This window comes from Fusarium vanettenii (assembly GCF_000151355.1).
Source record: "Fusarium vanettenii 77-13-4 chromosome 6 genomic scaffold NECHAsca_20_chr6_4_0, whole genome shotgun sequence".
NCBI lineage: Eukaryota > Fungi > Ascomycota > Sordariomycetes > Hypocreales > Nectriaceae > Fusarium > Fusarium vanettenii.
In genome coordinates this window covers 1,795,708-1,818,112 of record NW_003315865.1, presented here as the reverse complement: position 1 = coordinate 1,818,112, position 22,405 = coordinate 1,795,708, and the positions used below count along the sequence as shown (strand labels likewise).

Below are 22,405 nucleotides of genomic sequence, written 5' to 3'. Positions count from 1 at the left end.
AAGCCACAGAAAATCTTCCAAAATGAGTTCAGAATCCATCTACACGTCGCTGAGTGACCCCGACACTATCAGAATACTCGAGATCGGCCTGCTTCACCCGGGTAGCAATCAGCTAAGCGGGCGCCTCACTATCGAAAGCTTGCACGATCAGCCCGATTATGTCGCCTTGTCTTATGTTTGGGGAACTTCATCATCTGATGACCCGTTGATTGACATCAATGGTCATTCATTTCAAGTCACACAATCGCTCTTTCAAGCTATCAAAGCCTTGGTATCCGACACCAAAATCAGGATCTGGATTGACCAGATCTGCATCAACCAGAATGACAACACGGAGAAGGCACACCAAGTACAGCTCATGTCCAAGATATATAGCCAGGCTCGGCTGGTTGTAGGCTGGCTCGGCCATGAAGCCGACGAAAGCAACCTTGCCATGGCGTCCCTCAGCTACGTCAATCGCCTTTCAAGAGAGATAATGGACGAGGATTCCAAGCAGAGTCCGCCGCCCTATGAGTTGAGAAATGACAAGGATTCTTATTCCGAAATCTACCACGATATAATAGACCCTACAGGAGGAAAGCTAGGGACCGCCTGCCATACTCTTGTTCAACGACCGTGGTTTTGCAGGCTGTGGATCGTCCAGGAGGTGGCTCTGGCTAAAGAACTCGAGCTTCGCTGCGGCTCATCATCGATTTCTGGAGAGGAGTTCTTTAGAGCAATCCAAGTACTGTCTTCTGGAGTCACAGATCCCGCTATGACTGTTATCGGACTCATTTATGAGAACGCCCGGAAGCTAGGACAGCTTCGAGCACAAACATTCACCAGGCCTTGTCAGTCCTTTCCTCATCTCCTCCAGAAGATTTGCACCTGGGAATGTGAGAATCCCCAAGACCGCCTGAACGGTCTTTTCGGGGTTGCTTTTCGGCATGATCCAGTTAGCGCGTGGTTCAAACCTAGTTCCTCCATGTCTGGGCCCGAGCTATTCACCATGTTTGCGACAGAACACATACGCGTTACTGGAAATCTGGACATATTGCATTTCACTGGATGTGAGAATGCTTCCACTCAAGTTGAACAAGAGGCAGACGTTTTACGGCCCTTCCCCGTTATAACCCCATTGAATGATCTCGCTTCTTGGGTGCCAGACTGGCGAGTGAAAATGCGGCCATTGCCACTATTGACCAGCGTTCAAGACAACATCTGGGTGAATTTCTCTGCTACGGCTTCTGAACCAGATTATTCCCTCGATCGAACTTCTCAGACGCTTCATGTCCGCGCCATCGAGGTTGACAAGGTCAAGATGAGAGGTCTACAGTATCATCCGTTTAGCAGCCATTCGGCTGATTTTGTCGATGGGTGTTTTCTCGAGTGGCTGGAACTAGTCAAGAACTACATCGGTAGTACTCAGACTGAGTCTATGTTCCCTTTTACTATGACGATGGATAGAAAGGTGGCCATACCAGGACGGTCCCCGAACTGCTTCGACCCCAACACCATCCTGGACCATCTTGAACGTCATGCCCAAGAGGTGGCGTCTGGAAAATATCATGAGAAAAATAAAGACTGCTGGAGAGAGACGATTGGACCGGTAATCGAGTTTCGGTATCTTGCCGAGGAGCTTTGTCGCTACCGCGTCTTATTCGTTACTGAAAGTGGGAGGCTGGGCTTAGGAAGTAGTCAGATTGAGGAGGGGGACTCAATCTATCTTATTCACGGGCTCAAGACACCATTCATAGTAGATTCAGGCTCAAAGGAGGATCGTTTGCGGGGAGAGTGCTATGTGCATGGGTTGATGGATGGGGAGGTTCAGTGGTCGGATGAGGACACTACGTTGCATCTGCATTGACTTTGTGGATAGTACGATTTCGTATGGGAACATGCGTTATTTCTGAATGTTTAAATCTTATTCTTGCGCTATCTGCATCGTGTTCTATGTCTAGGCAAGAGGATTGAACCACTTGTCTGTAGTGCACGCCAAGGTAAGGGGGCCAATTTTCCGCACATGTCCGCAACTCCGCATCTCTTCTTTGTTGAAACTCCGCAGAGATTCAACGTTGAATCAAGGGTCAGGCTCTATAATAAGCCTATGTCGATACCCCGGAGTCTTGTTGCAGCCCGCAACCCGAGCCGGCTCCATCTGCCTTACGCACCATGGCCCCAGAACTGAATCAATAGTCTACGGTGTCGGGATAGCTATAGGCTGGCTTGAATTTGTCAGATCGGAGTCTAATTGATACCGTATGGTGTGTGCAGCTACCCATGGCATCCTGCACAGCTGTGCATAGATGCCAAACTCCGCAGCCCAGTCGTCCCACGTCCGCCACTAGCTGATCTCTCTCGACTGCGTTTAGTAGTGGCCCTAAACCTAAAAATCTGGGTCTTTTCTATACGGCTTTATATTTATAGTTAAGTATCGTTCGTCGATGGAAGGCAAGAAACCGTTCAAGGAACTCTCATTCCCTCGCATCTACTTCCAGCCAACCTTATTCTTCCTTTCCCACCATGGCCCCAGAAATCCCATCTGAGCACCGCGTCCTTGTTCTGGCAGAGGCCGGAAAACCACTGAGTCTCGAAGTGCGACCCACACCCAAAGCCGGCCCTGGGAGCGTACTCGTCCGCGTCCTCGCCGTGTCACTCAGAGCCAACTCCCCGAGAGTCTACCAAGACCCCCAGAGCGGTCATCCACTACCCACTCCGTTTATCCCTGGATTCATGGCCATCGCCCGCGTTGCCGAGACTGGGCCTGATACTACACGTCTCCAACCAGGGGACCTCGTCCTCTTTGACCCCTATATCCTCGGCCGTGACGACCCAAACGCAAAGTACATTAGTGGACTTATGGAAGGTTTCAACGAAGGAAGTAGAAAGCTTGCACGTGGAGAATGGCGAGATTCGACACTTGCCGAGTACGCCAAGTTGCCTCTGGAGAACTGCCATCCTCTGGATGAGAAGAGACTCCTGGGTGATGTCAAGGATGGCGGGCTTGGATACACCCCGGATGATCTCACTCATTTCTTTAGCATGCTGATCCCGTTCGGTGGTCTTGCTGACGTCGATGTCAAGGCCGGAGATACGGCTATCATTGCACCCGCAACGGGTCGATATGGCAGCGCCGCGGTGCATGTAGCGCTAGCCATGGGAGCTCGAGTAATTGCCATTGGTCGCAATGCTACTGTACTCTCTCAGCTGGACAGCATCACTCCCACAAGGCTGAAGACCGTTCAGATCACTGGAGATATCGACAAGGACACCAAGGCACTCGGCGAGGCGGCTGGCCCCGGTGGTGTGGATGTCTTCTGGGACATGTCACCCCCAGGAGCTGGAAAGTCAACGCATTTTGCCAGCAGCTTGAACGTCTTGAAAGAGGGTGCTCGTGTTAGTCTCCTGGGAAGCGTCTCATCGGGTGTCAGTTTCGATTACATGCAAATCATGTTCAAGGCGTTGACTATCAAGGGGACTTGGATGTGCACAAGAGAGCAGACAAGGAGGCTCATTAGCATGGTCGAAACGGGTGTTCTGCCGCTGGGATCTCGAGCTGGCATGGGGCCTGTGAGTAAGTTTGGATTGGAAGAGTGGAAGGAAGCATTGGATCTGGCTGCTGAGAGGATCGAGCCCGGAGAGATTGTCGTTGTCCCATAGATTGATGTCTGGGTCAGGGTGATGATTTGGTACCTATATCTCAGTAGAATCGAAGTTGGGTGACATTTCTCTTAGAGTGGTACTTGATAATGCCTATGAAACTGTCTACTAAGACGACCCCATCTTTCTCCCAATTGCCTGAAACCATCTTTGGGCTCGCTCGAGAGTGGCATAGTCCGAGATAACGCGCTGTTGCTGGAATTCTCTCGCCTTGGTTATGAAGCGGACCAGTTGGTCTATTAGTTGGTTGGTGTCAGGTTCCGGAAGGTCTTTGAGGGCGACCGCTTCTGCGATGTAATGTAGGAATCGCATGAATGGAGGACCTTGGTTCTTTGCTGGATATGGCTGGAATCCCCCGTTAACCAGACGGCCAAAGATCATGCTGTGTAATTGGTAGTTGTCAACTTTCGAGCGCTGATCTCGGCTGTCCCACAAGATGCAAATCTCTCCTCCTGGCTTTGGAAGCCCGAACGCCTCAACCATGTAATCGGCAAGCAACCCCAATTCCCACCGGAAATAGATCATGCCAGCGATCTCCTCAAGCTCATCTGCGTCCGGGGTTCTTTCTATTGCCTCTCGTAGCATGCCCTGCACCAAGGGGCCCCAACCGCTGTTCTCATCGCCGGGACAGGTCTGAAGAAATAGATGTGCCATAGAAGACACGCGATTCCGACAAATGTTGCCTGTATTCTCATCGATGAAAAAGGTTCCTCCGGAAATCTTTGCTAGTTCCGATAGTTCGGGAACCCTCACGAAAGCTTCACTGCTCGGATGGGTGTCTGCGTTCAATCTCTCCTCAAAGGGCCCGTTCTTACAGACGTCGAGGATAGATTGGCAAAGCTCGTTGTATGTCTCGATTTGTTGAGAGGTGGGTTCCTCTGGTTGGAGTGATTCCTCCTCTGTGCCCCCAGATCGATCGTCGAGGAGTGGGCTTGACGTTGACGTTAGCGTTTTAATGATGGCGCGCGCGAAAACCATTCCTGGGCAACGTCCCTGCCATGAGGTTGATATGTCGTCTGCCTGTGTGGCGGTGGCCATAGTTACGGTGATCAGTATGGCGGAATCTGGATGATGAAATAAGAGAATGTGAATCGGGCGTGATGCTGCCAGAGAGAGCCTTGTTGAGGAAGAAGAAGGTGATGACGGAGAGCGGCGCGAGGCATTCGTTTTATAGATCACATCTAGATCATGTGATGAGATTCTTGACTCAGTTCGGCCAGTGTAAAAGGTTTGAGTTTGAGTTTTGTTGAGTAGGTCTCAGCAAGGCCAGCTGCATCCCCGAGACACGCCATAGACGTGGGTCAGGAAAAACAGGACGCGTGTGAATAGCCTCCTCTACGGGTACCTATGAAGGTAGAATAAGAATGCAATAATAGGCAGTTGGAAATAATCTAATATCTTGATGAGATTAGGATATCACTTTCATAGATTTTTAGCAAGTTGCTTGTAAGTCTTGGAGGGCTTGAAAACTTTTTGCCGTTCTGGCCCTTGCTGAAGCGGAGTGTTGGTCATCTAAGCCCGAATGAGACGTGTGCGAAAGCTGTTAACAAGAGCAGACTTTTTTCTATTATGATTCCTTTGATGTCTCTATTTCTATCTAGTTGCCAATTGTTGCTGATTGTGTTCTAGTAAGAACATGTTGACAGGGGTCCACCTAAAGAAGAGACCTAAGCAGCAGAGATAAATCGCGAATGTAAACTAAATAAAGTTTTACTTTTGTGATAACTAAATGCTCCATGCTGGAATTCAAACATCCTCTATTCTCGTTGAATATCGTGGTGTCTAAAATCCCTATAAGTTGCAGGTGAGCCATCTAGAGAACGATACTTGACAGGTATGAAAGCTGATGGCTCATGTGTCGAGGTGATGACTAGTACCCTGTTCTGTCGCCCCTCACAGCATCTACAGGCTCGACCACACCAGATGGAAGAACAGGATTGAAGACGAAACCGCCTTTCATCTCGTATGGAATCTTGACAGCCTCTTCCTGAATCCTCGCCGACGATTGCTGAAACCTCGCCGTGACATTTGCTAGGTTCTCAGCAACCAGGTTTCCATTCCTCTTGACAAAACTCCCACCAATCATGACATCCCTCACATCGCCAACGTTGGAATGCAGTATGATGGCCGCAACTGGATCTCTCCATCCAACCATGTTTGCCGACTTTCCGTCAAAGGTGACTATATCAGCCTTGGCTCCAACTTGGAGGATACCGAGGTCAGGACGACGAAGAGCCTGAGCACCTGCTCGCGTGGCTAGGTGGAACGCTTGGTTAACCGACATTGGGCTATAGCGAGGGATCTTCCACTCGTCGAGCGTCTTTCTAAAAGATCGTAGTCTTACGCTCTGCAGCCACATCCTAGCCTGAGTGACAATGTCTCCAGAGTACGTGGCGTGGGTGTCGACTCCTAGAGCTGCCTGGTCCATTATCAGGTCGCTCTCCTGGTTTGTGTGTCCAAAGTGCATCTCGGACTCTGGCGTGATGGAGACGTAGTGGTTGTGTTCCTTGAGGAGCTGATATTCGGCCGGGGTGATGAAGGTGCCGTGGGAAAAAACGATCGGAAAGCTTTGGTTCAATATTCCCAGGCCTTGAAATAGGGATGGGCTGTGGCGGATGTTCCACTGCCCGTCTAGCCAGTGTGTTGTCAACACCGAGAGGTTGCCGGTCCTTGAACCTTGTTAGTGGAATGTAGAGAAGAATACACAAAGCACCTACTTGAGTAAATCAAGGACCGCTTCTAGGGATGGCTCATCAACTCCCGTCCAAGTGTCAAACGCCATGCCCATCTGGACCAGACCTGTTGACAGCCGCTGATCCAAGGCCAGCTCACGGACATGTGCGGCTCGTTCTGGGATGGTAAAGTTGCCGGTAGGGTCGAAGCCGTAGCCGAACCAGACTCGGGCACCGCTGTCCAAGTACGCAGTTAGAGCAGCTTCGGCGACTTGCCGGGAGTTAATGTTGTGTGAGTGGTCAAGCAGTGACGTGACACCTGCGTTGAGCGCTTCCCAGAGACCAACCACTTGAGACAGGTAAAAGTCTTGGGGAGTGAATAGATCAGGGACTCGAGAGAGGGGACTGTATCGAACAAAGTACTCGGACAGGGTAATGTTGGAAGCGATCGTTCGGTAGGTCGTCTGCCAAGTGTGTCGATGCGTGTCAATGAAGCCGGGCGAGATGATCAAGTCTGCACACGGAACTATTTCTGTCCCCAAAGGTATCTCGACAGAGTCTTTTTTGTTATCGTTAAATATTGCCGTGATGGTGTCTCCGGTGACCAAGATGGAGGTGTTGTACAGAGGCTTGGGTGTCTCAGTCTTGTTGTCAAAGCCAATAACGGTTCCGCCCTGGAACAATGTCGACGCTGCCTCGGTTCCTCTGGCTACACCGAGGAGGAGGATCGAAGTAATGAAATATCTCATGATGATCTGGTTTAGAGGCAAATGGGCAGGATGGTGAATAAGGATGAAGTCTGTGATGGAGAGAAGCTGCCTTGACGGGTATTTATATTCGGCAGCGCAAGGCCAAGACCAAGGTCAGATGGCATAATAAACATCTGTTAATCCTGGCATCATGCAAGAAAAGATCACGGAAGCGTCAAATTACACGCCCCCCTCTGGAGTTTTTGACAGCCCGACCCGCGCGGGACGGCAACAGGAGCTCGCCATCACCCGACAACTCTCTTGGCATTACCCAAGGAAACGATTACTCACTCATACAAGGGGGCTAAAATCTTTCAAAATTGTGCGGAAAGGCTGAATACCGATTCTCCCCTGAATGAGGTCCGTTTATCCCCTGATTTCTTTCTACCTGTCGCCGCCGTCCATCGTCCAGAACCAACCTTCAGGCAGTTTGACTGATACGAAATGACAGGTCTTGGTCGAGATGCCTCGGGCTAGGCCTAGAGAGAGGATGTTTATGTCGATGAAACCTGTTTACGGGAAGCGCCTTATGCCCTAGAGACTTGGACCGAGTATGTCGTCTGTTCAAGGTTTGTGATTTATCCGATCGCGCGCGGATCGTGACTAAGAGCTGGCATTCGCGCGAGATACGGTCAAGTAGGAACCTTGACTAAGCGGCGTTTGGGTCATCGTCGATCCGAAGGGCGGGGATATTTGTATCATGGGTACTTGGATGCCTGTGTTGATGCCGTCGTATGTTATTGAATGTGTTTTTTTGTGCTCTTGTGGCTAATAGCTTCTTATAATGACTGCGGACAAATATAATACTGCGTCGTATATTAATAATTGTATCTTTTGCTCTTGTCGCTGACGGTCTCTTGCGGACGCGTTATTGAAGACGATAGTCACAATAACACTTAAATGCTTCTATTTCTTTGCATTTGTAACCACATCTCGTCGATATGTACAGGCTCAGAGGAGCAAAATATGACAGGGGTGAAGCAAGCCTCCATGTATCGCTTTTCTCCAAAAATTATCAGGTCGTGCTCAGCAAAGTCTCGAAGATCCATACATCCTCTAGGCAACCGACTGAATGGCCTTGTCGCTTGTATGATGACTCGCCACGTCATGAGGGACCCAATCGTGGGGGAGACGACCAGACCATACATCGATATCCTTGGCTCGAACAAACTAGAGCGAATGAGTCAGAAACAGTCGCCGGTTATTGGGTCGAAAGAGAAAAGCCTCACCTTGGTGCCGAATGCAAGCTTCCATCCAATGATAGGAATGATAAAGATGGGAATGCCGATATAAGAGGCGATGAAATCAGTGGTGGACCAGTTCCCCTTGAGGAAGACGGGGAATCCAGCCACCAGCGTGATAATGATCGATCCGATGGCTCCATACCAGGCCGTGTAGGGCATCCATGGGGCCTTCCACGGGAGAGTGTCACGGCTGACACCCTGGACCTTGAGGGCGTGGTGGAACCGGATATAGCAAACACAGAGCGTTCCCCAAGCGATGAGGCCTGCGACTGTGCTGAGGTTGAGAAGCCAGGTGAAAGCTTGGGCAGCACCGCCACTACCAAGACCTAGAGAGGTTAGCAAGGACACTTGGCGTATAAGGTTTAAACATACTGAGATAGGCCAGAGGCCCAAAGAGCCAGGAAGTAATGACTGCGACCCAGGGGACACCGCTCGATGTCGTGCGGCCAAAGAATTGAGGCAGCTGCCTATCCGTCGTCATGGCGAGAATGATACGGGATCCTACCCAGCAGTAAGAGCTGCCAGCAGACCAGGCAGACACCAAGATGCAGGCGTTGACGATGGAGGGGAGGGCGGTAATGCCGGCCTCTCGGATGGCGATGACCCAGGGCGAGCTGTTGGCATTTCCAGTGCCAGAGACGAGGTCTGCGTTTCGAGGATCGACAATTAATCCAATCAAGAACGCGCCGAGGATATAGAAGAAGCCGATTCGATATGTGACTCGGTTTGCCGCCTTGGGGATCGACTTGTGCGGGTTGACGGACTCGGCGGCAGTAATGACGACTGTTTCAACGCTCACAAACGAGAACGAAGCATTGACAAACGCTGAGAGGAAGCCCAGAAAGTGACCGGCCGAGCCAGTGATGCCGTTGTAGTTCACCCATGCACCAGGGTCACGCCAGTACCGGAAACCAATGGACTCGTGGTTGGGACCTCCTCCGGCTGTGATGACAATGGCGACGATGACGAGGCCGATGAAGCAGAGAACCTTGATGGCACCAGCAACTACTTCCGTCTCTCCGAAGAATCGCACGTTCATGAGGTTGATGGCGAGAATCAGAACGAGACTGACTGTGATTACAACAGCAGGGTTGAGATCTGTCCAGTAGCCCACGAGCACCGCAGCAGCTGAGCATTCTGAGGCGAGAGCGATGGTATAGCAGTAGCCATAAGAGATTGCCAGAGAGAAGCCGACAGCAGGGTCAATGAAGCGGGTTGCCCAGTGAGGAAAAGAACCAGCCGTGGGAAGCTAGATGCAGTGTTAGCTATCGACATTGAGAAAGGGAGCAGTTTGGAATTACCAGGGTGGCTAGCTCTGAGATGCTCTGCATGACACACCAGAGGACAGAACCAACGACGATATACGCGAGCAGCAAACCTGCTGGTCCAGCCGTGGCATAGGCAGATCCTGCTCCGATGAAAAGACCAGTTCCAATGCCACTGCAAAGACCAATCCAGGTGATGTGGTAATCCTTCAGCCGTCGCTGCGTAGGTCCATGACCGCCATGATTAAGCACAGGCTTTTCATCCTCTGCAAAATCCTGAGTGTCATCCACTCGGGGAGCGGTTTCGACAATGTCGTCTTGTTGTTGAGCCCCCATGATGATCTTACAGTGTCGTACAAGACATCAACAGAATAGAGAAAGCCAAGACGCGAAGTTGGCTCTATATCTACCACGCGTCCAGGCCGATTGCGCAATTCGAGGTTTTCACCACCAAACCATTTTTTTATGTAATGGCTCCAGACCATCGACAGATGAATGGGGCAGATGGCCGGGGTGGTTTGCGGGTTCTGGCTTGGTGTCTATTGCAAGTGGAACTCTAAATCTTGCAACAGACAGGGGCCGGACCGGGCCATGACACAGAGAACAGACCTTATCTTTTTTTTTTCTTCTCTTGATCGTTGTGGGTTTTGTGGATGCTGTGGCGAAAATCGGGGACCCCGAATACAGCTTTGACCAGGACGTGGAGTAGGCGTATAGAGCGTATAGAGTCGAGGCTCGGTGAAGAAAGACCGCCAATAATGAATTATTGCGAATGTAGTTCCTAGGTGAAAGGTTACGTTAGCTTTGGCTTTGAGGGGTAACATGATTGGTGATTGTTTCAAGCACATTAGCAACATTCTGTCCAAATCTTGGTGGCTGCTGGACTTGCAGACTCGCGATCTACATCCACGCAGCCAATCAGGATGTGGCATAGTCATGAGCCAACCAGTGACGTCTCTTGGCGAAGCTGTTCGTCCAATGACACAGTTCAGGGTGAAAGTATCTGAAAATTGTTGGAAATATCGGGTCGGTGTATTCGAGTCTGAAGATAGTGCAACCATGCCCAGAGCGAGACTCAAGTCCACATGCTGGTTGAGTGCAAAGTTGGCATGCCGCCAAATCATCCGCTATGAAGTTCCCCCAGATCCCCCCTCCTTTAGTAGCTCCGGCGATATAACGCCTTCTCCGCCTAAGCTCAGATGGAATGGCCTCCTAGCCTGAACTCGTGCCTCTTCTGTCGATGATGCCCTCACAGACGACGTCTCATCGTTACCTCGATTTTCGACAGCTCCCACCAGACCGCATACCTGACTTCGTGACATGATTTCGTCCAAATCCTTGAGCTGGGCTCCTATCTGGGTCAGGGCATCGGCATCAAAGTCGTCCGTCCAAGTCGGCGTCGAGTAGATGAATACCATCAGGAGACAAAGACCAACGGCCTGTAGACCGACGAGAACGGTGATGACGATCAAACCGGCCAGACTTTTCTTGGGTTTGGATACCATATGGCCTGGGTGGGAGTACAGGGACCGATCAGCGGCAGTTGTAAGGAGGGCCTCGTTGGCAAAGTACATTGCAATGTTGAGAGCATTCTGTGTCGTGTTGTCTGAGCCGAAAAACGTAAAGTAGCGTGCCAGGAGGTCCAACACATTGGTATCCCGGTCTCGCTGGAGACTCCAGTCATCGCAGATTGAGACAGGGGCGGGGAACTCCAAAGAAGTTAGACGGGTGAATGGCAACCTCACCTGGTCGCATATCTGTCGGGCTGTCTGATTATTGGATTCTTCTGCTGATACATTGGCCAGACGAAAGAAGGATGTATTGCCGAATATGGCCAGTCCTGCTGTCATGAGAGGGCCAGGCGTTGGCTCCGAGGTCTCGAGCCTGTACCATGTTTAGTCTTGTCTTCTACATGTTAATAGCTCAAGAACACCTACACAGAGCTGTTGTAAATGTATTCATTAAAGTCTCGGGCAATCTCCTCTTTTGAGGGCCAGACGTCCAGGAGAGGTCCAGGCTTGTAGCCGTTGTGGTGGTTAGGAAGCTCAAACCAACCCCTTCTCGAAACACTCTCGCACCGAATGGTGAAGTTATCCGAACCGTCGTAAGGGTCAGGGTTCGATGAGGACACTCGAAGCCACAGGGTCTCTTTGATTTCTTGTTTATCGCGACTGATCGCCCAGGGGGTGTTGTCCTGGTCCCCATCCACACAGACCTCGACCTTTGTATAGGGGAGCGACAAGGAGGCTGTGAAGGGCCAAGTCCCTTTACAGCCGCTGGAGCTTGAATTGCCCTTGGTACATGTGGCCTTGGAATCCATTCTGACTGCATGTTGTCGGAGCATCCCGGTCGAAGTGCCATTGGGAACTGACGAGGCGAAGAAAAGTGGCTCGGGGTCGTCGTCGTGCTCCAACCTTTCCAATCCCAAAGCCCATTCGAAGTCCCCTCTCTCACGGCTTTGGGCCGAGGAGTATCCGGTTTCAGGAAACCAATAAGGGATGTCGGACCAGAGGTATTTTTGTGTATCTTTCGTGTGCACGCTGATTATCTTCTCGGAAGTTCGTTGGATAATCCACATCCTCCGAGTCTGGGCCAGGGCTTCTGGGTCGGCATCGTTGCCAACGATCCACGTATCACGATCACCGGAATAACATGTATTTGGCGTGCATGTCACGATGGTTATGGTTTCATCTCGAACAAGGATAGACTGCAGAGGCGGCTGGACAGCGGCTTCGAATGCATGGTTAGCGATAGGGTGACCACACGGAAATATACTCACTCACTGATGAAAATCAGAACACCTGCCAACCTGAGGTATGTGGATGATGAATTCCAATATTTTGGTAATGTGGTCAGGGATTTCCAGACGTGTCGAACGTTGAGCCACTGTCTGTCTGCTAGTGTAAACATCTGCAACAGGCTGAGATGCTGGCTCGGCCTGCGACGCTGCGTGTATACAACGGCCCCGTGAGCAAGCAGGGTCGAGACGATGGGGATGCCAAGGGTGGCAGCAATTTGTGTGAGGACATAGACGGCGACGCGCAGTCTCTCGAGATTCGCAACATCCTTGGGCGTGTATCCTTCGGCCTGGTTAATGTAGGAATGCAGGTTGATGGGTCGGAACATCAAGATGGCGGTGAAGATCCAGGGCAGAACGAGGAGGGGAAAGTAAAAGGCAAATATCCATGCCGACCGCTGGCGATAGCGGAGGAGTTGCTCATCCTTGGCCAAGCCTGTTTGCCGACGAGGCGCGTCGTTTGTTACGGTGCGCACTGAATGGAGCTCAAAGTTGTCGCTGGGCGGCCCCATGGTGAAGATGGGCGAGTTGAACCAGCCAGGCGTAAGAGAGATACTGTTGTTTGCCGCGCGACGATGCCGTCAATCGATAGATACCGTATGTTTGTTGCGCAGTCACTAAAATGACATAGGCAACTGATTGTTGCTCTCGCGCTGAAGAAGCGAGTTTGCGTCGGACCATGCATAGTGGGCGGGGCTCCTTTATCTCTGCCTCAGTCTGGACGTCGCCTGATTTACCGACTTTGAGTCTTGGCGTTTGATTGTAATTTAACCAGTGTTGCATTTGGAGAGAGTGAGTGAATTCAGCCGCTCGCGAATAAACAACGCCTATCCCTATCGATGGTCCCACGTGACAACCAACGGTTTCAGCCTGGTCTTTGGCGACAACCAACCTGGGACATGGCCACTGTGCTGTGTTCATGATGTAGGGATTTGATTTAAGTTGATTTTTTTTGTAAGAATTCTTCCAGCTTCCATTTGGGTTACCCGCGTATTCAAAAGGCCACTGATTGCCAACGTTGCACGGAACCAATGCTCAACTAGGGAGTAGTACGATGACAACTGGGAGAGTTACTTGTACAGGGATGACTGATGTGTCATATCTAAGTAATGAGCAGCTTCGGAAAGCCGGGCCGCAGGTTAGCCAAAACAGCCCAGGTGTTGGATTACAATAATCGAGTTCCTCCAAGACGAGAGACAAAATGGTAACACTCAACACTTGGCATTCCATAAATATATCTACTGTTCTAGAAATTGTGTTAACGTCCAGTAGAGCTTTTGAATAGTTAAATATAATTTACACCCAAGTAAGCGACTATGACGTAGCTGTGGCTCTTTCTTGAAGATGGTCTGGTACTGGAAGTATGAACGGTGTTGGTTGTTTCCATGTTGCATTCGGATGGAGGGATGCATGCTAAACTCACGAACCATGTCCGGTTGGAGTCCTTGAAAACTCTGTTAGAATCTTATCATGTTTAGATGAAATGAGCGTAGGTCTCTATCTTGGTTACATTAAATCTGTCCTTATTCAGGACACTAACTCAGCTATTTGGCACTCTTGCTGATTGTTGCCTATAACACCTGCCATGATGACAAACTCCCCTCATTCTATCTCTTCCTTCGACACCAATCGACTCCTACCATCCTGGCACTCCATCATCACCTTGGCCTTCCTTCCTACTTCCTGAATATCATCAGGGGTAGCGGCCTCTCGCAATCTTTCCCTCAGCTCTCCATCAGGAGCATGCGAAAGAGCCGCCAACATGCTACTCTTCCACGCCGGTCTCTTGAGAGAGTTCGTCTCCCAGATTGACACAACAGCAAATAAAACCCCCAGCAAGTGCACAACTGCCGGAAAGACAAGAAACTCCCATCGGACCCGATTGATGACCATCATCACAGTAGCTTCTCCATAGACGGGGGATGACGCCAGTCCTCGGTCACGCATCCACTTGGTCAAACTCAACTCCACCTTTTTGACGCTCGCAGAAACGTTCCCCGCTTCTCCCAGACCAAACACCATTGCAGGCGGCAGGCTCAACCCGAAGGAAGGGTAGATGAAGCTTGTAGTGCCATTCCACCGTGTGGAGCCACGGCCGTCGAACCCCTCTAATCCCTTTCTGATATTGTCAAACAGTAGGACTATGCTTGGCTGGGTTATGTTGAAGGTGTCCTTGGCCAAGCTCTTGTTGTGTTCGTCAGGGACGAAAAGTTGGAGGTCCGTCAGGTTGACGTAGTAAGGGAACAAGTCCAGAGTGTTGTTGAGGTACTGGAGGTATTCGATATCTGACGGGGAGGGTGGATTATGAGAGTTGGAAGTCTTCTCCGTCCACGAATTGACTACCTGTTCCTTAAGAACTCCTTGCTCAAGGCTCGTTTCGTATTCATTGACGCAAAAGTAGAGACCGCATTCTTGTGTCGTAACTTGTGTGTCTTGCCACGTCGTTTCATTCTCCCTCCACCTTTTATCAGCTTGTAGGAACTGAATAGCCAGAACCAGGGTCGAGGAGTTGGAAAAATTGATGGTACGTCCAGGGTTTGTCGTAAATGTGACGGACAGATATGTGTCAGGGCATCGAACATCCCCAGAGCCACATTTCCTCTTTCCGTCATAGTTTGTCAGACTCAGTCCAAGCTCAGGAATCTCGTGCCTTGTCCATGCAATTGGTTCCCTCTGAATCACATTCAGGTGCGCAAATAAATCCTTGCTACTGACCTCTGGGAGTGTCTCGTTCTTCCGAAGTTGCCAGCCTCCAGGCACGCCGTACCCCGCGGGGAACGTGTAGTTTCCCGAAGTTCTCACGGCGTGTTTAGAAAGGCTGATACACCTGGAACATATCGCGAGAGATGTGAATGGGGCCCACGAACAATTGCCCGATGCGCACGAAAAGGCGGGCCAGAGGTTCCGCGGTGTGACAAAAGAGGAAAAGCCGTTCCAGACGGACCCTGTGAGGCCCATATCTTCGGGAGTGCTGAGCCTATCGTCTGGTCTGAAGAACATCTCTTTGCCGTCTGGGCCGGGGAAGGGTATCTGCCGCGCCGGAGCACCGGGGTTTACGTTCCAGTATCCAGCATCCAAAATAGACGACCTCCCAATGACAGGTCCAGCCTCTGATGGCCGGTTTGAATCTAATTCAATTGCCGATAATTGGTTATAGTTAGTGTTGTCCAGGACCACGGATACATCTTTGAGTGTTAGAACTGCCTGGATGAAAGGCTCGTAGGCTAGAAGAACTATCACAGTGAAAGCGCCGACTGAGGCCCAGTGACTAAGATGAATCAGAGTTAGTCGCATGAACCTGTTCCACTGGGAGAAGATAGAAAGATACTCACGGATGCCGTATCATGCTTCTCAATAGGCGTATGCTTCCCCAAGCACCTCGGCTTGCCGCATCGAACCGATCAAAATCAATCAGCGGACCAACAAACCGTCCGGCCCAGTTCCACTTGCCCTGAGAGAGACAAGTGCTTACAACGAACGCGAGGCTGGCCCTTGAGGTACCTGCAAGGATAGAAACGATGGCACTTGGTGAGAGGCCAGCCCATGTCGATACCGGCTGTCCGTCAGAGATGGACAACAGAGCGACGAGCGCACCCAAGGATGCGAGACTAAGGGTCAGTGCGCTCAACTCAAGCCACCACGAGATGTGCAATTTTTGGGTGTTGGCATTCTTTTTCTTTTCGAGAGATGCAGTTCTTGAGCTGCAAGATGTTTGAGCAAGGGGCTCGCCTTGACTCTCATCCAAGAGAGGCTGGAGCGAAGGCTTTTGGGGCTGGGTTGATTCCGCCATGACCACAATAGGACAGAAAGAGTTTGGTTGAGAAATAATGGCGGGCGGAATTGAACAGCTTGAAATTACAAGAAGATGACCACGCCTCCTCTATAAGCCTATCGGTCGTGACACGAGTCTACCCGATCAGTACCTGGTCGAGAATTACGAGCTGCATCAACAGCGCCACTTCTTTGTGAAACAATAAGCTTCTTTCAATTGGAACATCCCAAGAAGGTCGTTTCACCACAAAGGCTTAGCCGTACGGTGGCACCCGAGAAAGTGGCTTGCAAGGGCTGAGCGCTGTAACTGATAAGCCTCCTCGTGTCTTCGGTCAAGAACCAACACGCGAGGATTCTTGTACCATCACGCACAAGGCATAATATCATCAGTTCAAGCTCGTGTGCTCTGTAAACTTGACGAGGACGATGAGGCTGAGTGACACAAGGCAAAGATCGGGGCTATGCCATGGAGCAAATAGACGGAGGAGAGCCTGAAGCCAACCAACCCGCGCTATGGCGATTATCCGTTCATTGTTAAACCAACCGGTGGCGTGTGCGTGATGAAGTGAGGGAGCATTGTTTCTTCCTTGCGCGGGGACTGGTTCACTTGTTTTCGAACTGTTGCTTGCCGGCATCGTGATTGCGCATTAATACCACTCAAAATAAATGGGGAGAACATGCTGTGGTTTCCATGGATGTTGAGAACCGGGTGACGGCATCGAAGTGAGGGAATGTGAGGGGCAGGGTCTTGCTGGAGAGCCTTATCGAGGGAGAATAGGGGTTGAGATGGTTGCGGGAGAGCAGGATATGTATCTGGTGAGCTTCTCTTGAGTAGAGTTTTGTTAAATGAGAGAGTAAGGAAGATTAAGGGGAAACTTTCTTGGGCCGAGAGAGGGGAGGCGTTCTTACATACCTAGATCAGATCTTGGTCATGTGATGAGGCCATTCTGGCTCCCATACCAATACTTGTCCAGGGCAACTGCTGCATTCCCCAGGTGCCAATATCACAGAAGTTCAACACGAATTGACGGTATTAGATGTTGATACCTTCATGTATCAATAATTGTATATTTTACTAGTATGGATCGGATTCTTTTTCAGAGACTACATCGATATTGAAAAAAAAGGAGAGATCCGGAATACCCGATGGAGGTTGTAAGTTTTTGCTCACAGTGAAACGTTCAGGTTGTAGAGTGCTCATATAAAGTATCGACCATGGCCATGAACAAAAGGTCTAAAGTATAAGTAGGACAGGCAGAATGAAACAAAGCAATCCCCAAAGAGCTCAACATTTGAACCATAGTCTACCCCTATTTCTCAACCTCAACATAGCACAGCACCCATCCAAACTGAACAGTATTCGTACTCAATAGCGCAGGTCGATTAATAGTAAACTCCCTGCTACCAGGATCCAGGCCATGCTCGTCCTTGTACATCTGACATGTGATGTCCTGAATGTCGGGTTCGATGGCGCCGCCGGGGAGCGTTACGGCGATGCTCTCGAGGCGGAGCTCGCTGATGGCCAGGTCGTAGTGAGTGAGCTGGCCGAAGGGTACGGTGACTGTCTTTTCTGTGTGTTGACCGCCGGATGGACCTGTGATGGCGAGGATGTTGGCGACGCCCATGTTTCCGGCTGAGGCGGTAGATGCGAGGGCAGCAACGGCTGTGAAGAGGGAGTTGGTGAAGCGCATGATGGTTGAGTGGAAGGTCTTGATGAGTTGTGTTATAGTTTGGTCAAGGTTATTCGAGTAAGCCTGCTTGATTCAACATCAATCCACAGTCCCCAAGACGTCCTTTATATATTCCTACAGGTCGCCGCATATGCCTCTTCCTAGAACCTCGTATAGCTCTCACCTAATTATAGTAATCCAGTGACGCAGATATATCACTCGCCCCCATTCCGTGGGGAATGACGCGCTCCATCAGACCTGTCAGCTCTTGGCTCGCTCTCCACTTACATGAATCATATGACACGCAGGGAATCTGTCGATCCTAGATCTAACTTCCCCACATTAGGTCAGATCAGAAAACTCCGACGGGCCCATAAGGGCGAATGATGCGACGTAGGATTGCAACATCCCATCGGGATATAATTGGCTTGGTAACTTGCTCAGAGTCAGCTCAGTTGGAGGCCTCAAGCTCGTATAGATCCCCTTCCGTAAAGTTCTTTAGAATACCACTGCTGGGTGTCATGCGTTGAGATAGGGGTATAAATGTGACCTGCTCGGGAAGCCGGTAAAACCTCTTCGAAATCGAGGCCAACTTGACTTCCTCCTTGCACCACAGCACTGGTCTTACACTTGTTCCTTTACCCTCATCAATCGTTATTTGAAGCAGAGGCGTCCAAAAGCATGTATCGCGGGGTCTGGACGTTATTCCTCCTAGCATCATACGAGCCCGCCTGCACGTTTCGTCTACGAGAAGGATTTGTTTTCTCACAGGTGGCTTTATTCCTTCTCGTATCCAACATTCGAAGGTTCTCGGCAGTTGTTAAGAAACGGTGCAAATAAACAGTATGTCATTATCTTGCGACACCATGGTATATTTATTCCAACTTTTGTCTCATAAAGCCATTTCTCCTCAAAGGCAACCCATGCCACGTACCACCTCGTACCAACCGTCCATGTCTAGTCGATTTTCTCAAGCCATGATAAGACACTGAACCTCTTGCCCTCTTCACATTTCCACCAGTACGCCTCGTCAGATCTCCACCAGTATGGCTCGTATTCATGCAGCATCCCAGGCGATGTAGCGCCGCTCAGAGCTGCCGCGGAGATGCAGGCCCATTGCAAGTCAATCATGGCCTTGAAGCTGGCGGCTTCTCTCCTTGCCATCCGGATGTCGATGCGCTTCCCCGATGGAATTGACAACCCTGGTGGAACGTTTTGGGCTGCCACTGGCAATTGCGAGGCATGGAGTTGGTTCATGACATGGACCATCTTGGTCCAGTCATTCTTCTTCCCCCCAAGCTCCGCGTGCACCATTGGCTTGGTGTTCTCCAGTTTCGGCATCCAGTGAAACTCGAGAACGACGACAGACTCGCGGTGGCTCAGGTGCTGAACTCTGATGCCTTTAAACGCACATAAGCCACGTGCCCAAAGTTCATGAAGCTTTTCGTTGAGACAAAGCATATTCCAAATTCTGTCCGCGTCACGAATGTGTTTATCGTGTTGATGCATCCAGTCGGTTCCCATGAGGGCGTTTATTGATGGACGCAACAACAGAGTCTTCTTCATGGCTGCCTTGCTGTGGCCCCACGAAGGAGGGAGTATATGGCATACTCTCGGGTTGGGATTTCCTGTGAAGACGCAGACGTTTCCATCTCGCTGGAGACACAGGTTCTTCTCGGGCTGGCTGGCTGGGTCATCGTTGCGGCTTTGAGAAATGAGGGACTGTTCCAAGACTAAAACCTGTTAGTTTTTGAACATACTATTCAAAGGTATTCAACCAGCAGGACTCACAGTGTCGAACTAATGGAGGGAACGTTGTCAGACCAAGATGCAGGAACTCCTCTGTCTGGTCCACTGGCGACAGGATCCGACCCGGCTGGAAAACAGACATCGGTGCCATCATAAGGAGGGCGAGATGGACTGTACTGAGTCGAAAAAATTCTCCCACGGTCCATGTCCGGATCTTAGACTGAATCTCTTTAGCGTATTCGAGTCGCTGGTTCGCGCGGTGCAGGTTCTTTGAGCGAGCCATGATGTCTTGGACTTGGAAGCGTGGGAGAATAGGTCGGGGTGATAGAAAGGGTCAGAGTTGAGTGAGCCGGTCTGGGATCGTCGAGAAGAACATCTTGTTATTTATACCTGCGAGTCAAAGTCGCCATTTTATCAGCTCATAACAAACGTAGAGGATGGGGCGCCTGAATGGGTTCCTGAATGTTCTACAAACGCAACAAAAGACCTTGTTACGGACACCGAGAGAATCCTAAATTAGTGCTCGAAACTCTTGTTCAGTCATTCGCGTTCGGACCTGGCTAAATTACCTTTGTCGGAAACCTCATGACGGCCTAGGCAGCGATTCATGTCGATGATGGACGAAAGTCTGATCAAAGATCGTGTCGTTCTCTCGGCGCGATTCATTGGGCAGGTAATATTGCACATATTCGACTTACTGGAGGCTTGGACTCTTATTTGCGAAGGAACTCGAAAGACTTGGATGTCTGTATTTCTCCCTGAAACTAGTCAACTACAACCACCATCTTCCCACCTGTGTGCCCGCTCTCCATAGCCTGATGAGCAGCCCGAATGTCTTCAAAGGCAAAGACTTTCCACGGCTTGGCGTCAATCTTGCCCTCCGCCACCTTTTCCAGGACACTCTTCAAGGGTACATCAGACACAGGAAAGTCTTTGTTCCCAAACACAAAGCTGCCAAAGAAGCTAAAGTGAACGCCACTCGCCATCTGTAAGAGTGGGTTAAAGCCTCGTGATTCCTCAGGTCCTGCTGGTCCTTTGATCGGGTCGAGCCCTCCGAGCCAGCCGGCTAGACAGAGCCGACCGTCACGGCGGACAAGTCGCAGTGAGTCAACAACAGTGCTGTTGCCTACCAATTCCAACACGCAGTCGAACTTGTTGAAGTCACCGCCCTCGCTAAGACGTTCGCTGAGGTTGGGTGCTTCGACAACGCATTCAGTGACTCCGAGATCTTTGAGTGTCGCAAACTTGGCTTCACTGCGACTTGTGGCTGTGACAATGGCACCCGCTTCGACAGCTAGGTTAACAGCCGCTCGGCCAAAAGAGGAGGTAGCACCTCTGATGAGGATCCTTTGCCTTCGTTGAAGGTTCAGGTTTCGGAAGAGGCAAGTCCAGGCCGTTGCGTAGCTCTCCGGAAGAGCAGCAGCATCAGCCCAAGAGATGGGCAGCTCTTCATCAGGGTTTCCCAGAGCAACAATGTTGGCAGTATTTGCAACCGTATACTCTGCGTAGCTGCCTGGAATCGTGCGACCAAGTCCTCCCATGAGCGCTGCCACAGGTGTCCCAGGGGCAAACTCGCCACCCGGACACTCTTCAATGATCCCAACGCATTCGATGCCGCTGATAGGAACTGATTCAGCCCATTCTCCGCGACGCATGTGCATCTCGGCATGGTTGATGCCAAAGGCCTTGATGCGGATGAGGGCTGTGCCTGGTACTGTGGCAGACGGTTTCGGGACTTGCTTGATGACGAGGTTTTCGACGGGACCAAACTCGGAGATGACGATAGCTTTCATGGTGGTCGACATTCTGGTGATTGTGAGATGCTGTTGCTGGTTTAGTGATGAACTGTGACTGATGGTTGTGTGCTGTGAATGTCAACCAGAGGAAGGGGATGTAGCATACCTATATAGAACTTGGCATTGCCAATCGTCAACCATCTTTCTGTACCACTGTGGTCACTTCAGCTGCGGGTGAATTACAAAACTTTCCGACATTTGAGTTCATGGCATACCCAAGACGCTCACATCAGCGTCGGTTTCTATCAAGGATGGTGTGCCAGCCATCTCAAGTTGCCGGGAGGATGCTACTATCGCAGCAATAAAGATGATTCCAAAGGATGCCAAGCTCAGGGCGCGCCTTTGAGGCTCTGGCCTGACAAATTCAAATCAATATTGACTGTCGGGACAGTTACGTAGCTGGTCCGCGATGCTTGTTGGCTCGTATTGTGCAACCAATCATGGCTCGCCGGATTGATGCAATCTTGACACTTACGGCATGATGACCCAAGGGCCTTTGTAGGTGCTGCAGGTTGATTGTGTCTGTTTCCTTTGTCCGCGGAGGAGTTGTTTAGCATGATGCAATTTGTCTTCGGGAAATTGTCCGTTGTTATTCCCGTCATGGTTAATGCTACGGATGTCGGTTGGGAGTCCCGAGTCAACGCCAAGGATGCTGACTCAGCTATCTTGGTGATCCGGGGTCTCATACATGTACGGGTAGCCGTACAAATAAGATCACGTGATATTTTATACGGCTACCCGTACACATAAGAATCTAATGACTCAGCCCTAGATAAGCCAATCAAAAGCCAGGTTCTATCAGCCACCAGAGCCACACTTAGCCACAGGACCTTGAGCTTATTGCAAGGTGGTTGCAAGCGGCCTTTGCAAGCCGTTGCAAGCTGCCTTTGCAAGCCGTTGCAAGCTGCCTTTGCAAGCCGTTGCTCTGCCCGGCTTCAGCGCATTCAAGGCCTATATTTCAGTGGAATTAAGGCCTATAATTTAGCACGCTCAGGGCCTTCAGCGCAACTTGTAGGGGCTTACATAATAGATCTTGTTTGTACGCCTAGCCGT

General features: G+C 50.6%; 10 protein-coding genes across 10 annotated transcripts; 2 read left to right on the top strand and 8 right to left on the bottom strand.

Annotated features, from left to right (window-relative positions):
- Positions 1-22: 22 nt before the first annotated feature.
- NECHADRAFT_23734 (uncharacterized protein) lies at positions 23-1,648 on the top strand (the record flags this gene model as incomplete). Its single annotated transcript, XM_003045267.1, has 2 exons — positions 23-724; positions 860-1,648. Coding segments are annotated over 2 exons (1,491 nt in total), but the record flags the coding sequence as incomplete, so codon positions are not given.
- Positions 1,649-2,502: 854 nt separating this feature from the next.
- On the top strand, positions 2,503-3,639 carry NECHADRAFT_81942 (uncharacterized protein; the record flags this gene model as incomplete). The annotated part of the gene is made up of 1 exon (XM_003045266.1): positions 2,503-3,639. One exon carries the CDS (start codon positions 2,503-2,505, stop codon positions 3,637-3,639), a length of 1,137 nt encoding a protein of 378 aa, XP_003045312.1.
- Positions 3,640-3,878: 239 nt separating this feature from the next.
- On the bottom strand, positions 3,879-4,677 carry NECHADRAFT_81941 (uncharacterized protein; the record flags this gene model as incomplete). The annotated part of the gene is made up of 2 exons (XM_003044863.1): positions 3,879-3,926; positions 4,003-4,677. 2 exons carry the CDS (start codon positions 4,675-4,677, stop codon positions 3,879-3,881), a joined length of 723 nt encoding a protein of 240 aa, XP_003044909.1.
- Positions 4,678-5,509: 832 nt separating this feature from the next.
- NECHADRAFT_44083 (uncharacterized protein) lies at positions 5,510-7,060 on the bottom strand (the record flags this gene model as incomplete). The annotated part of the gene is made up of 2 exons (XM_003044862.1): positions 5,510-6,308; positions 6,357-7,060. The coding sequence occupies 2 exons, from the start codon at positions 7,058-7,060 to the stop codon at positions 5,510-5,512; spliced, it is 1,503 nt and encodes a 500-aa protein (XP_003044908.1).
- Positions 7,061-8,116: 1,056 nt separating this feature from the next.
- NECHADRAFT_94613 (uncharacterized protein) lies at positions 8,117-9,905 on the bottom strand (the record flags this gene model as incomplete). Its single annotated transcript, XM_003044861.1, has 4 exons — positions 8,117-8,230; positions 8,290-8,630; positions 8,677-9,553; positions 9,606-9,905. The coding sequence occupies 4 exons, from the start codon at positions 9,903-9,905 to the stop codon at positions 8,117-8,119; spliced, it is 1,632 nt and encodes a 543-aa protein (XP_003044907.1).
- A 791-nt stretch (positions 9,906-10,696) lies between these two features.
- NECHADRAFT_81938 (uncharacterized protein) lies at positions 10,697-12,878 on the bottom strand (the record flags this gene model as incomplete). Its single annotated transcript, XM_003044860.1, has 3 exons — positions 10,697-11,453; positions 11,507-12,299; positions 12,353-12,878. 3 exons carry the CDS (start codon positions 12,876-12,878, stop codon positions 10,697-10,699), a joined length of 2,076 nt encoding a protein of 691 aa, XP_003044906.1.
- A 1,090-nt stretch (positions 12,879-13,968) lies between these two features.
- On the bottom strand, positions 13,969-16,313 carry NECHADRAFT_94612 (uncharacterized protein; the record flags this gene model as incomplete). Its single annotated transcript, XM_003044859.1, has 3 exons — positions 13,969-15,634; positions 15,699-15,994; positions 16,290-16,313. 3 exons carry the CDS (start codon positions 16,311-16,313, stop codon positions 13,969-13,971), a joined length of 1,986 nt encoding a protein of 661 aa, XP_003044905.1.
- Positions 16,314-17,447: 1,134 nt separating this feature from the next.
- On the bottom strand, positions 17,448-17,828 carry NECHADRAFT_106217 (uncharacterized protein; the record flags this gene model as incomplete). The annotated part of the gene is made up of 1 exon (XM_003044858.1): positions 17,448-17,828. One exon carries the CDS (start codon positions 17,826-17,828, stop codon positions 17,448-17,450), a length of 381 nt encoding a protein of 126 aa, XP_003044904.1.
- A 936-nt stretch (positions 17,829-18,764) lies between these two features.
- On the bottom strand, positions 18,765-19,839 carry NECHADRAFT_81935 (uncharacterized protein; the record flags this gene model as incomplete). The annotated part of the gene is made up of 2 exons (XM_003044857.1): positions 18,765-19,540; positions 19,599-19,839. The coding sequence occupies 2 exons, from the start codon at positions 19,837-19,839 to the stop codon at positions 18,765-18,767; spliced, it is 1,017 nt and encodes a 338-aa protein (XP_003044903.1).
- Positions 19,840-20,320: 481 nt separating this feature from the next.
- NECHADRAFT_81934 (uncharacterized protein) lies at positions 20,321-21,832 on the bottom strand (the record flags this gene model as incomplete). The annotated part of the gene is made up of 4 exons (XM_003044856.1): positions 20,321-21,401; positions 21,459-21,505; positions 21,581-21,707; positions 21,828-21,832. The coding sequence occupies 4 exons, from the start codon at positions 21,830-21,832 to the stop codon at positions 20,321-20,323; spliced, it is 1,260 nt and encodes a 419-aa protein (XP_003044902.1).
- Positions 21,833-22,405: the final 573 nt, after the last annotated feature.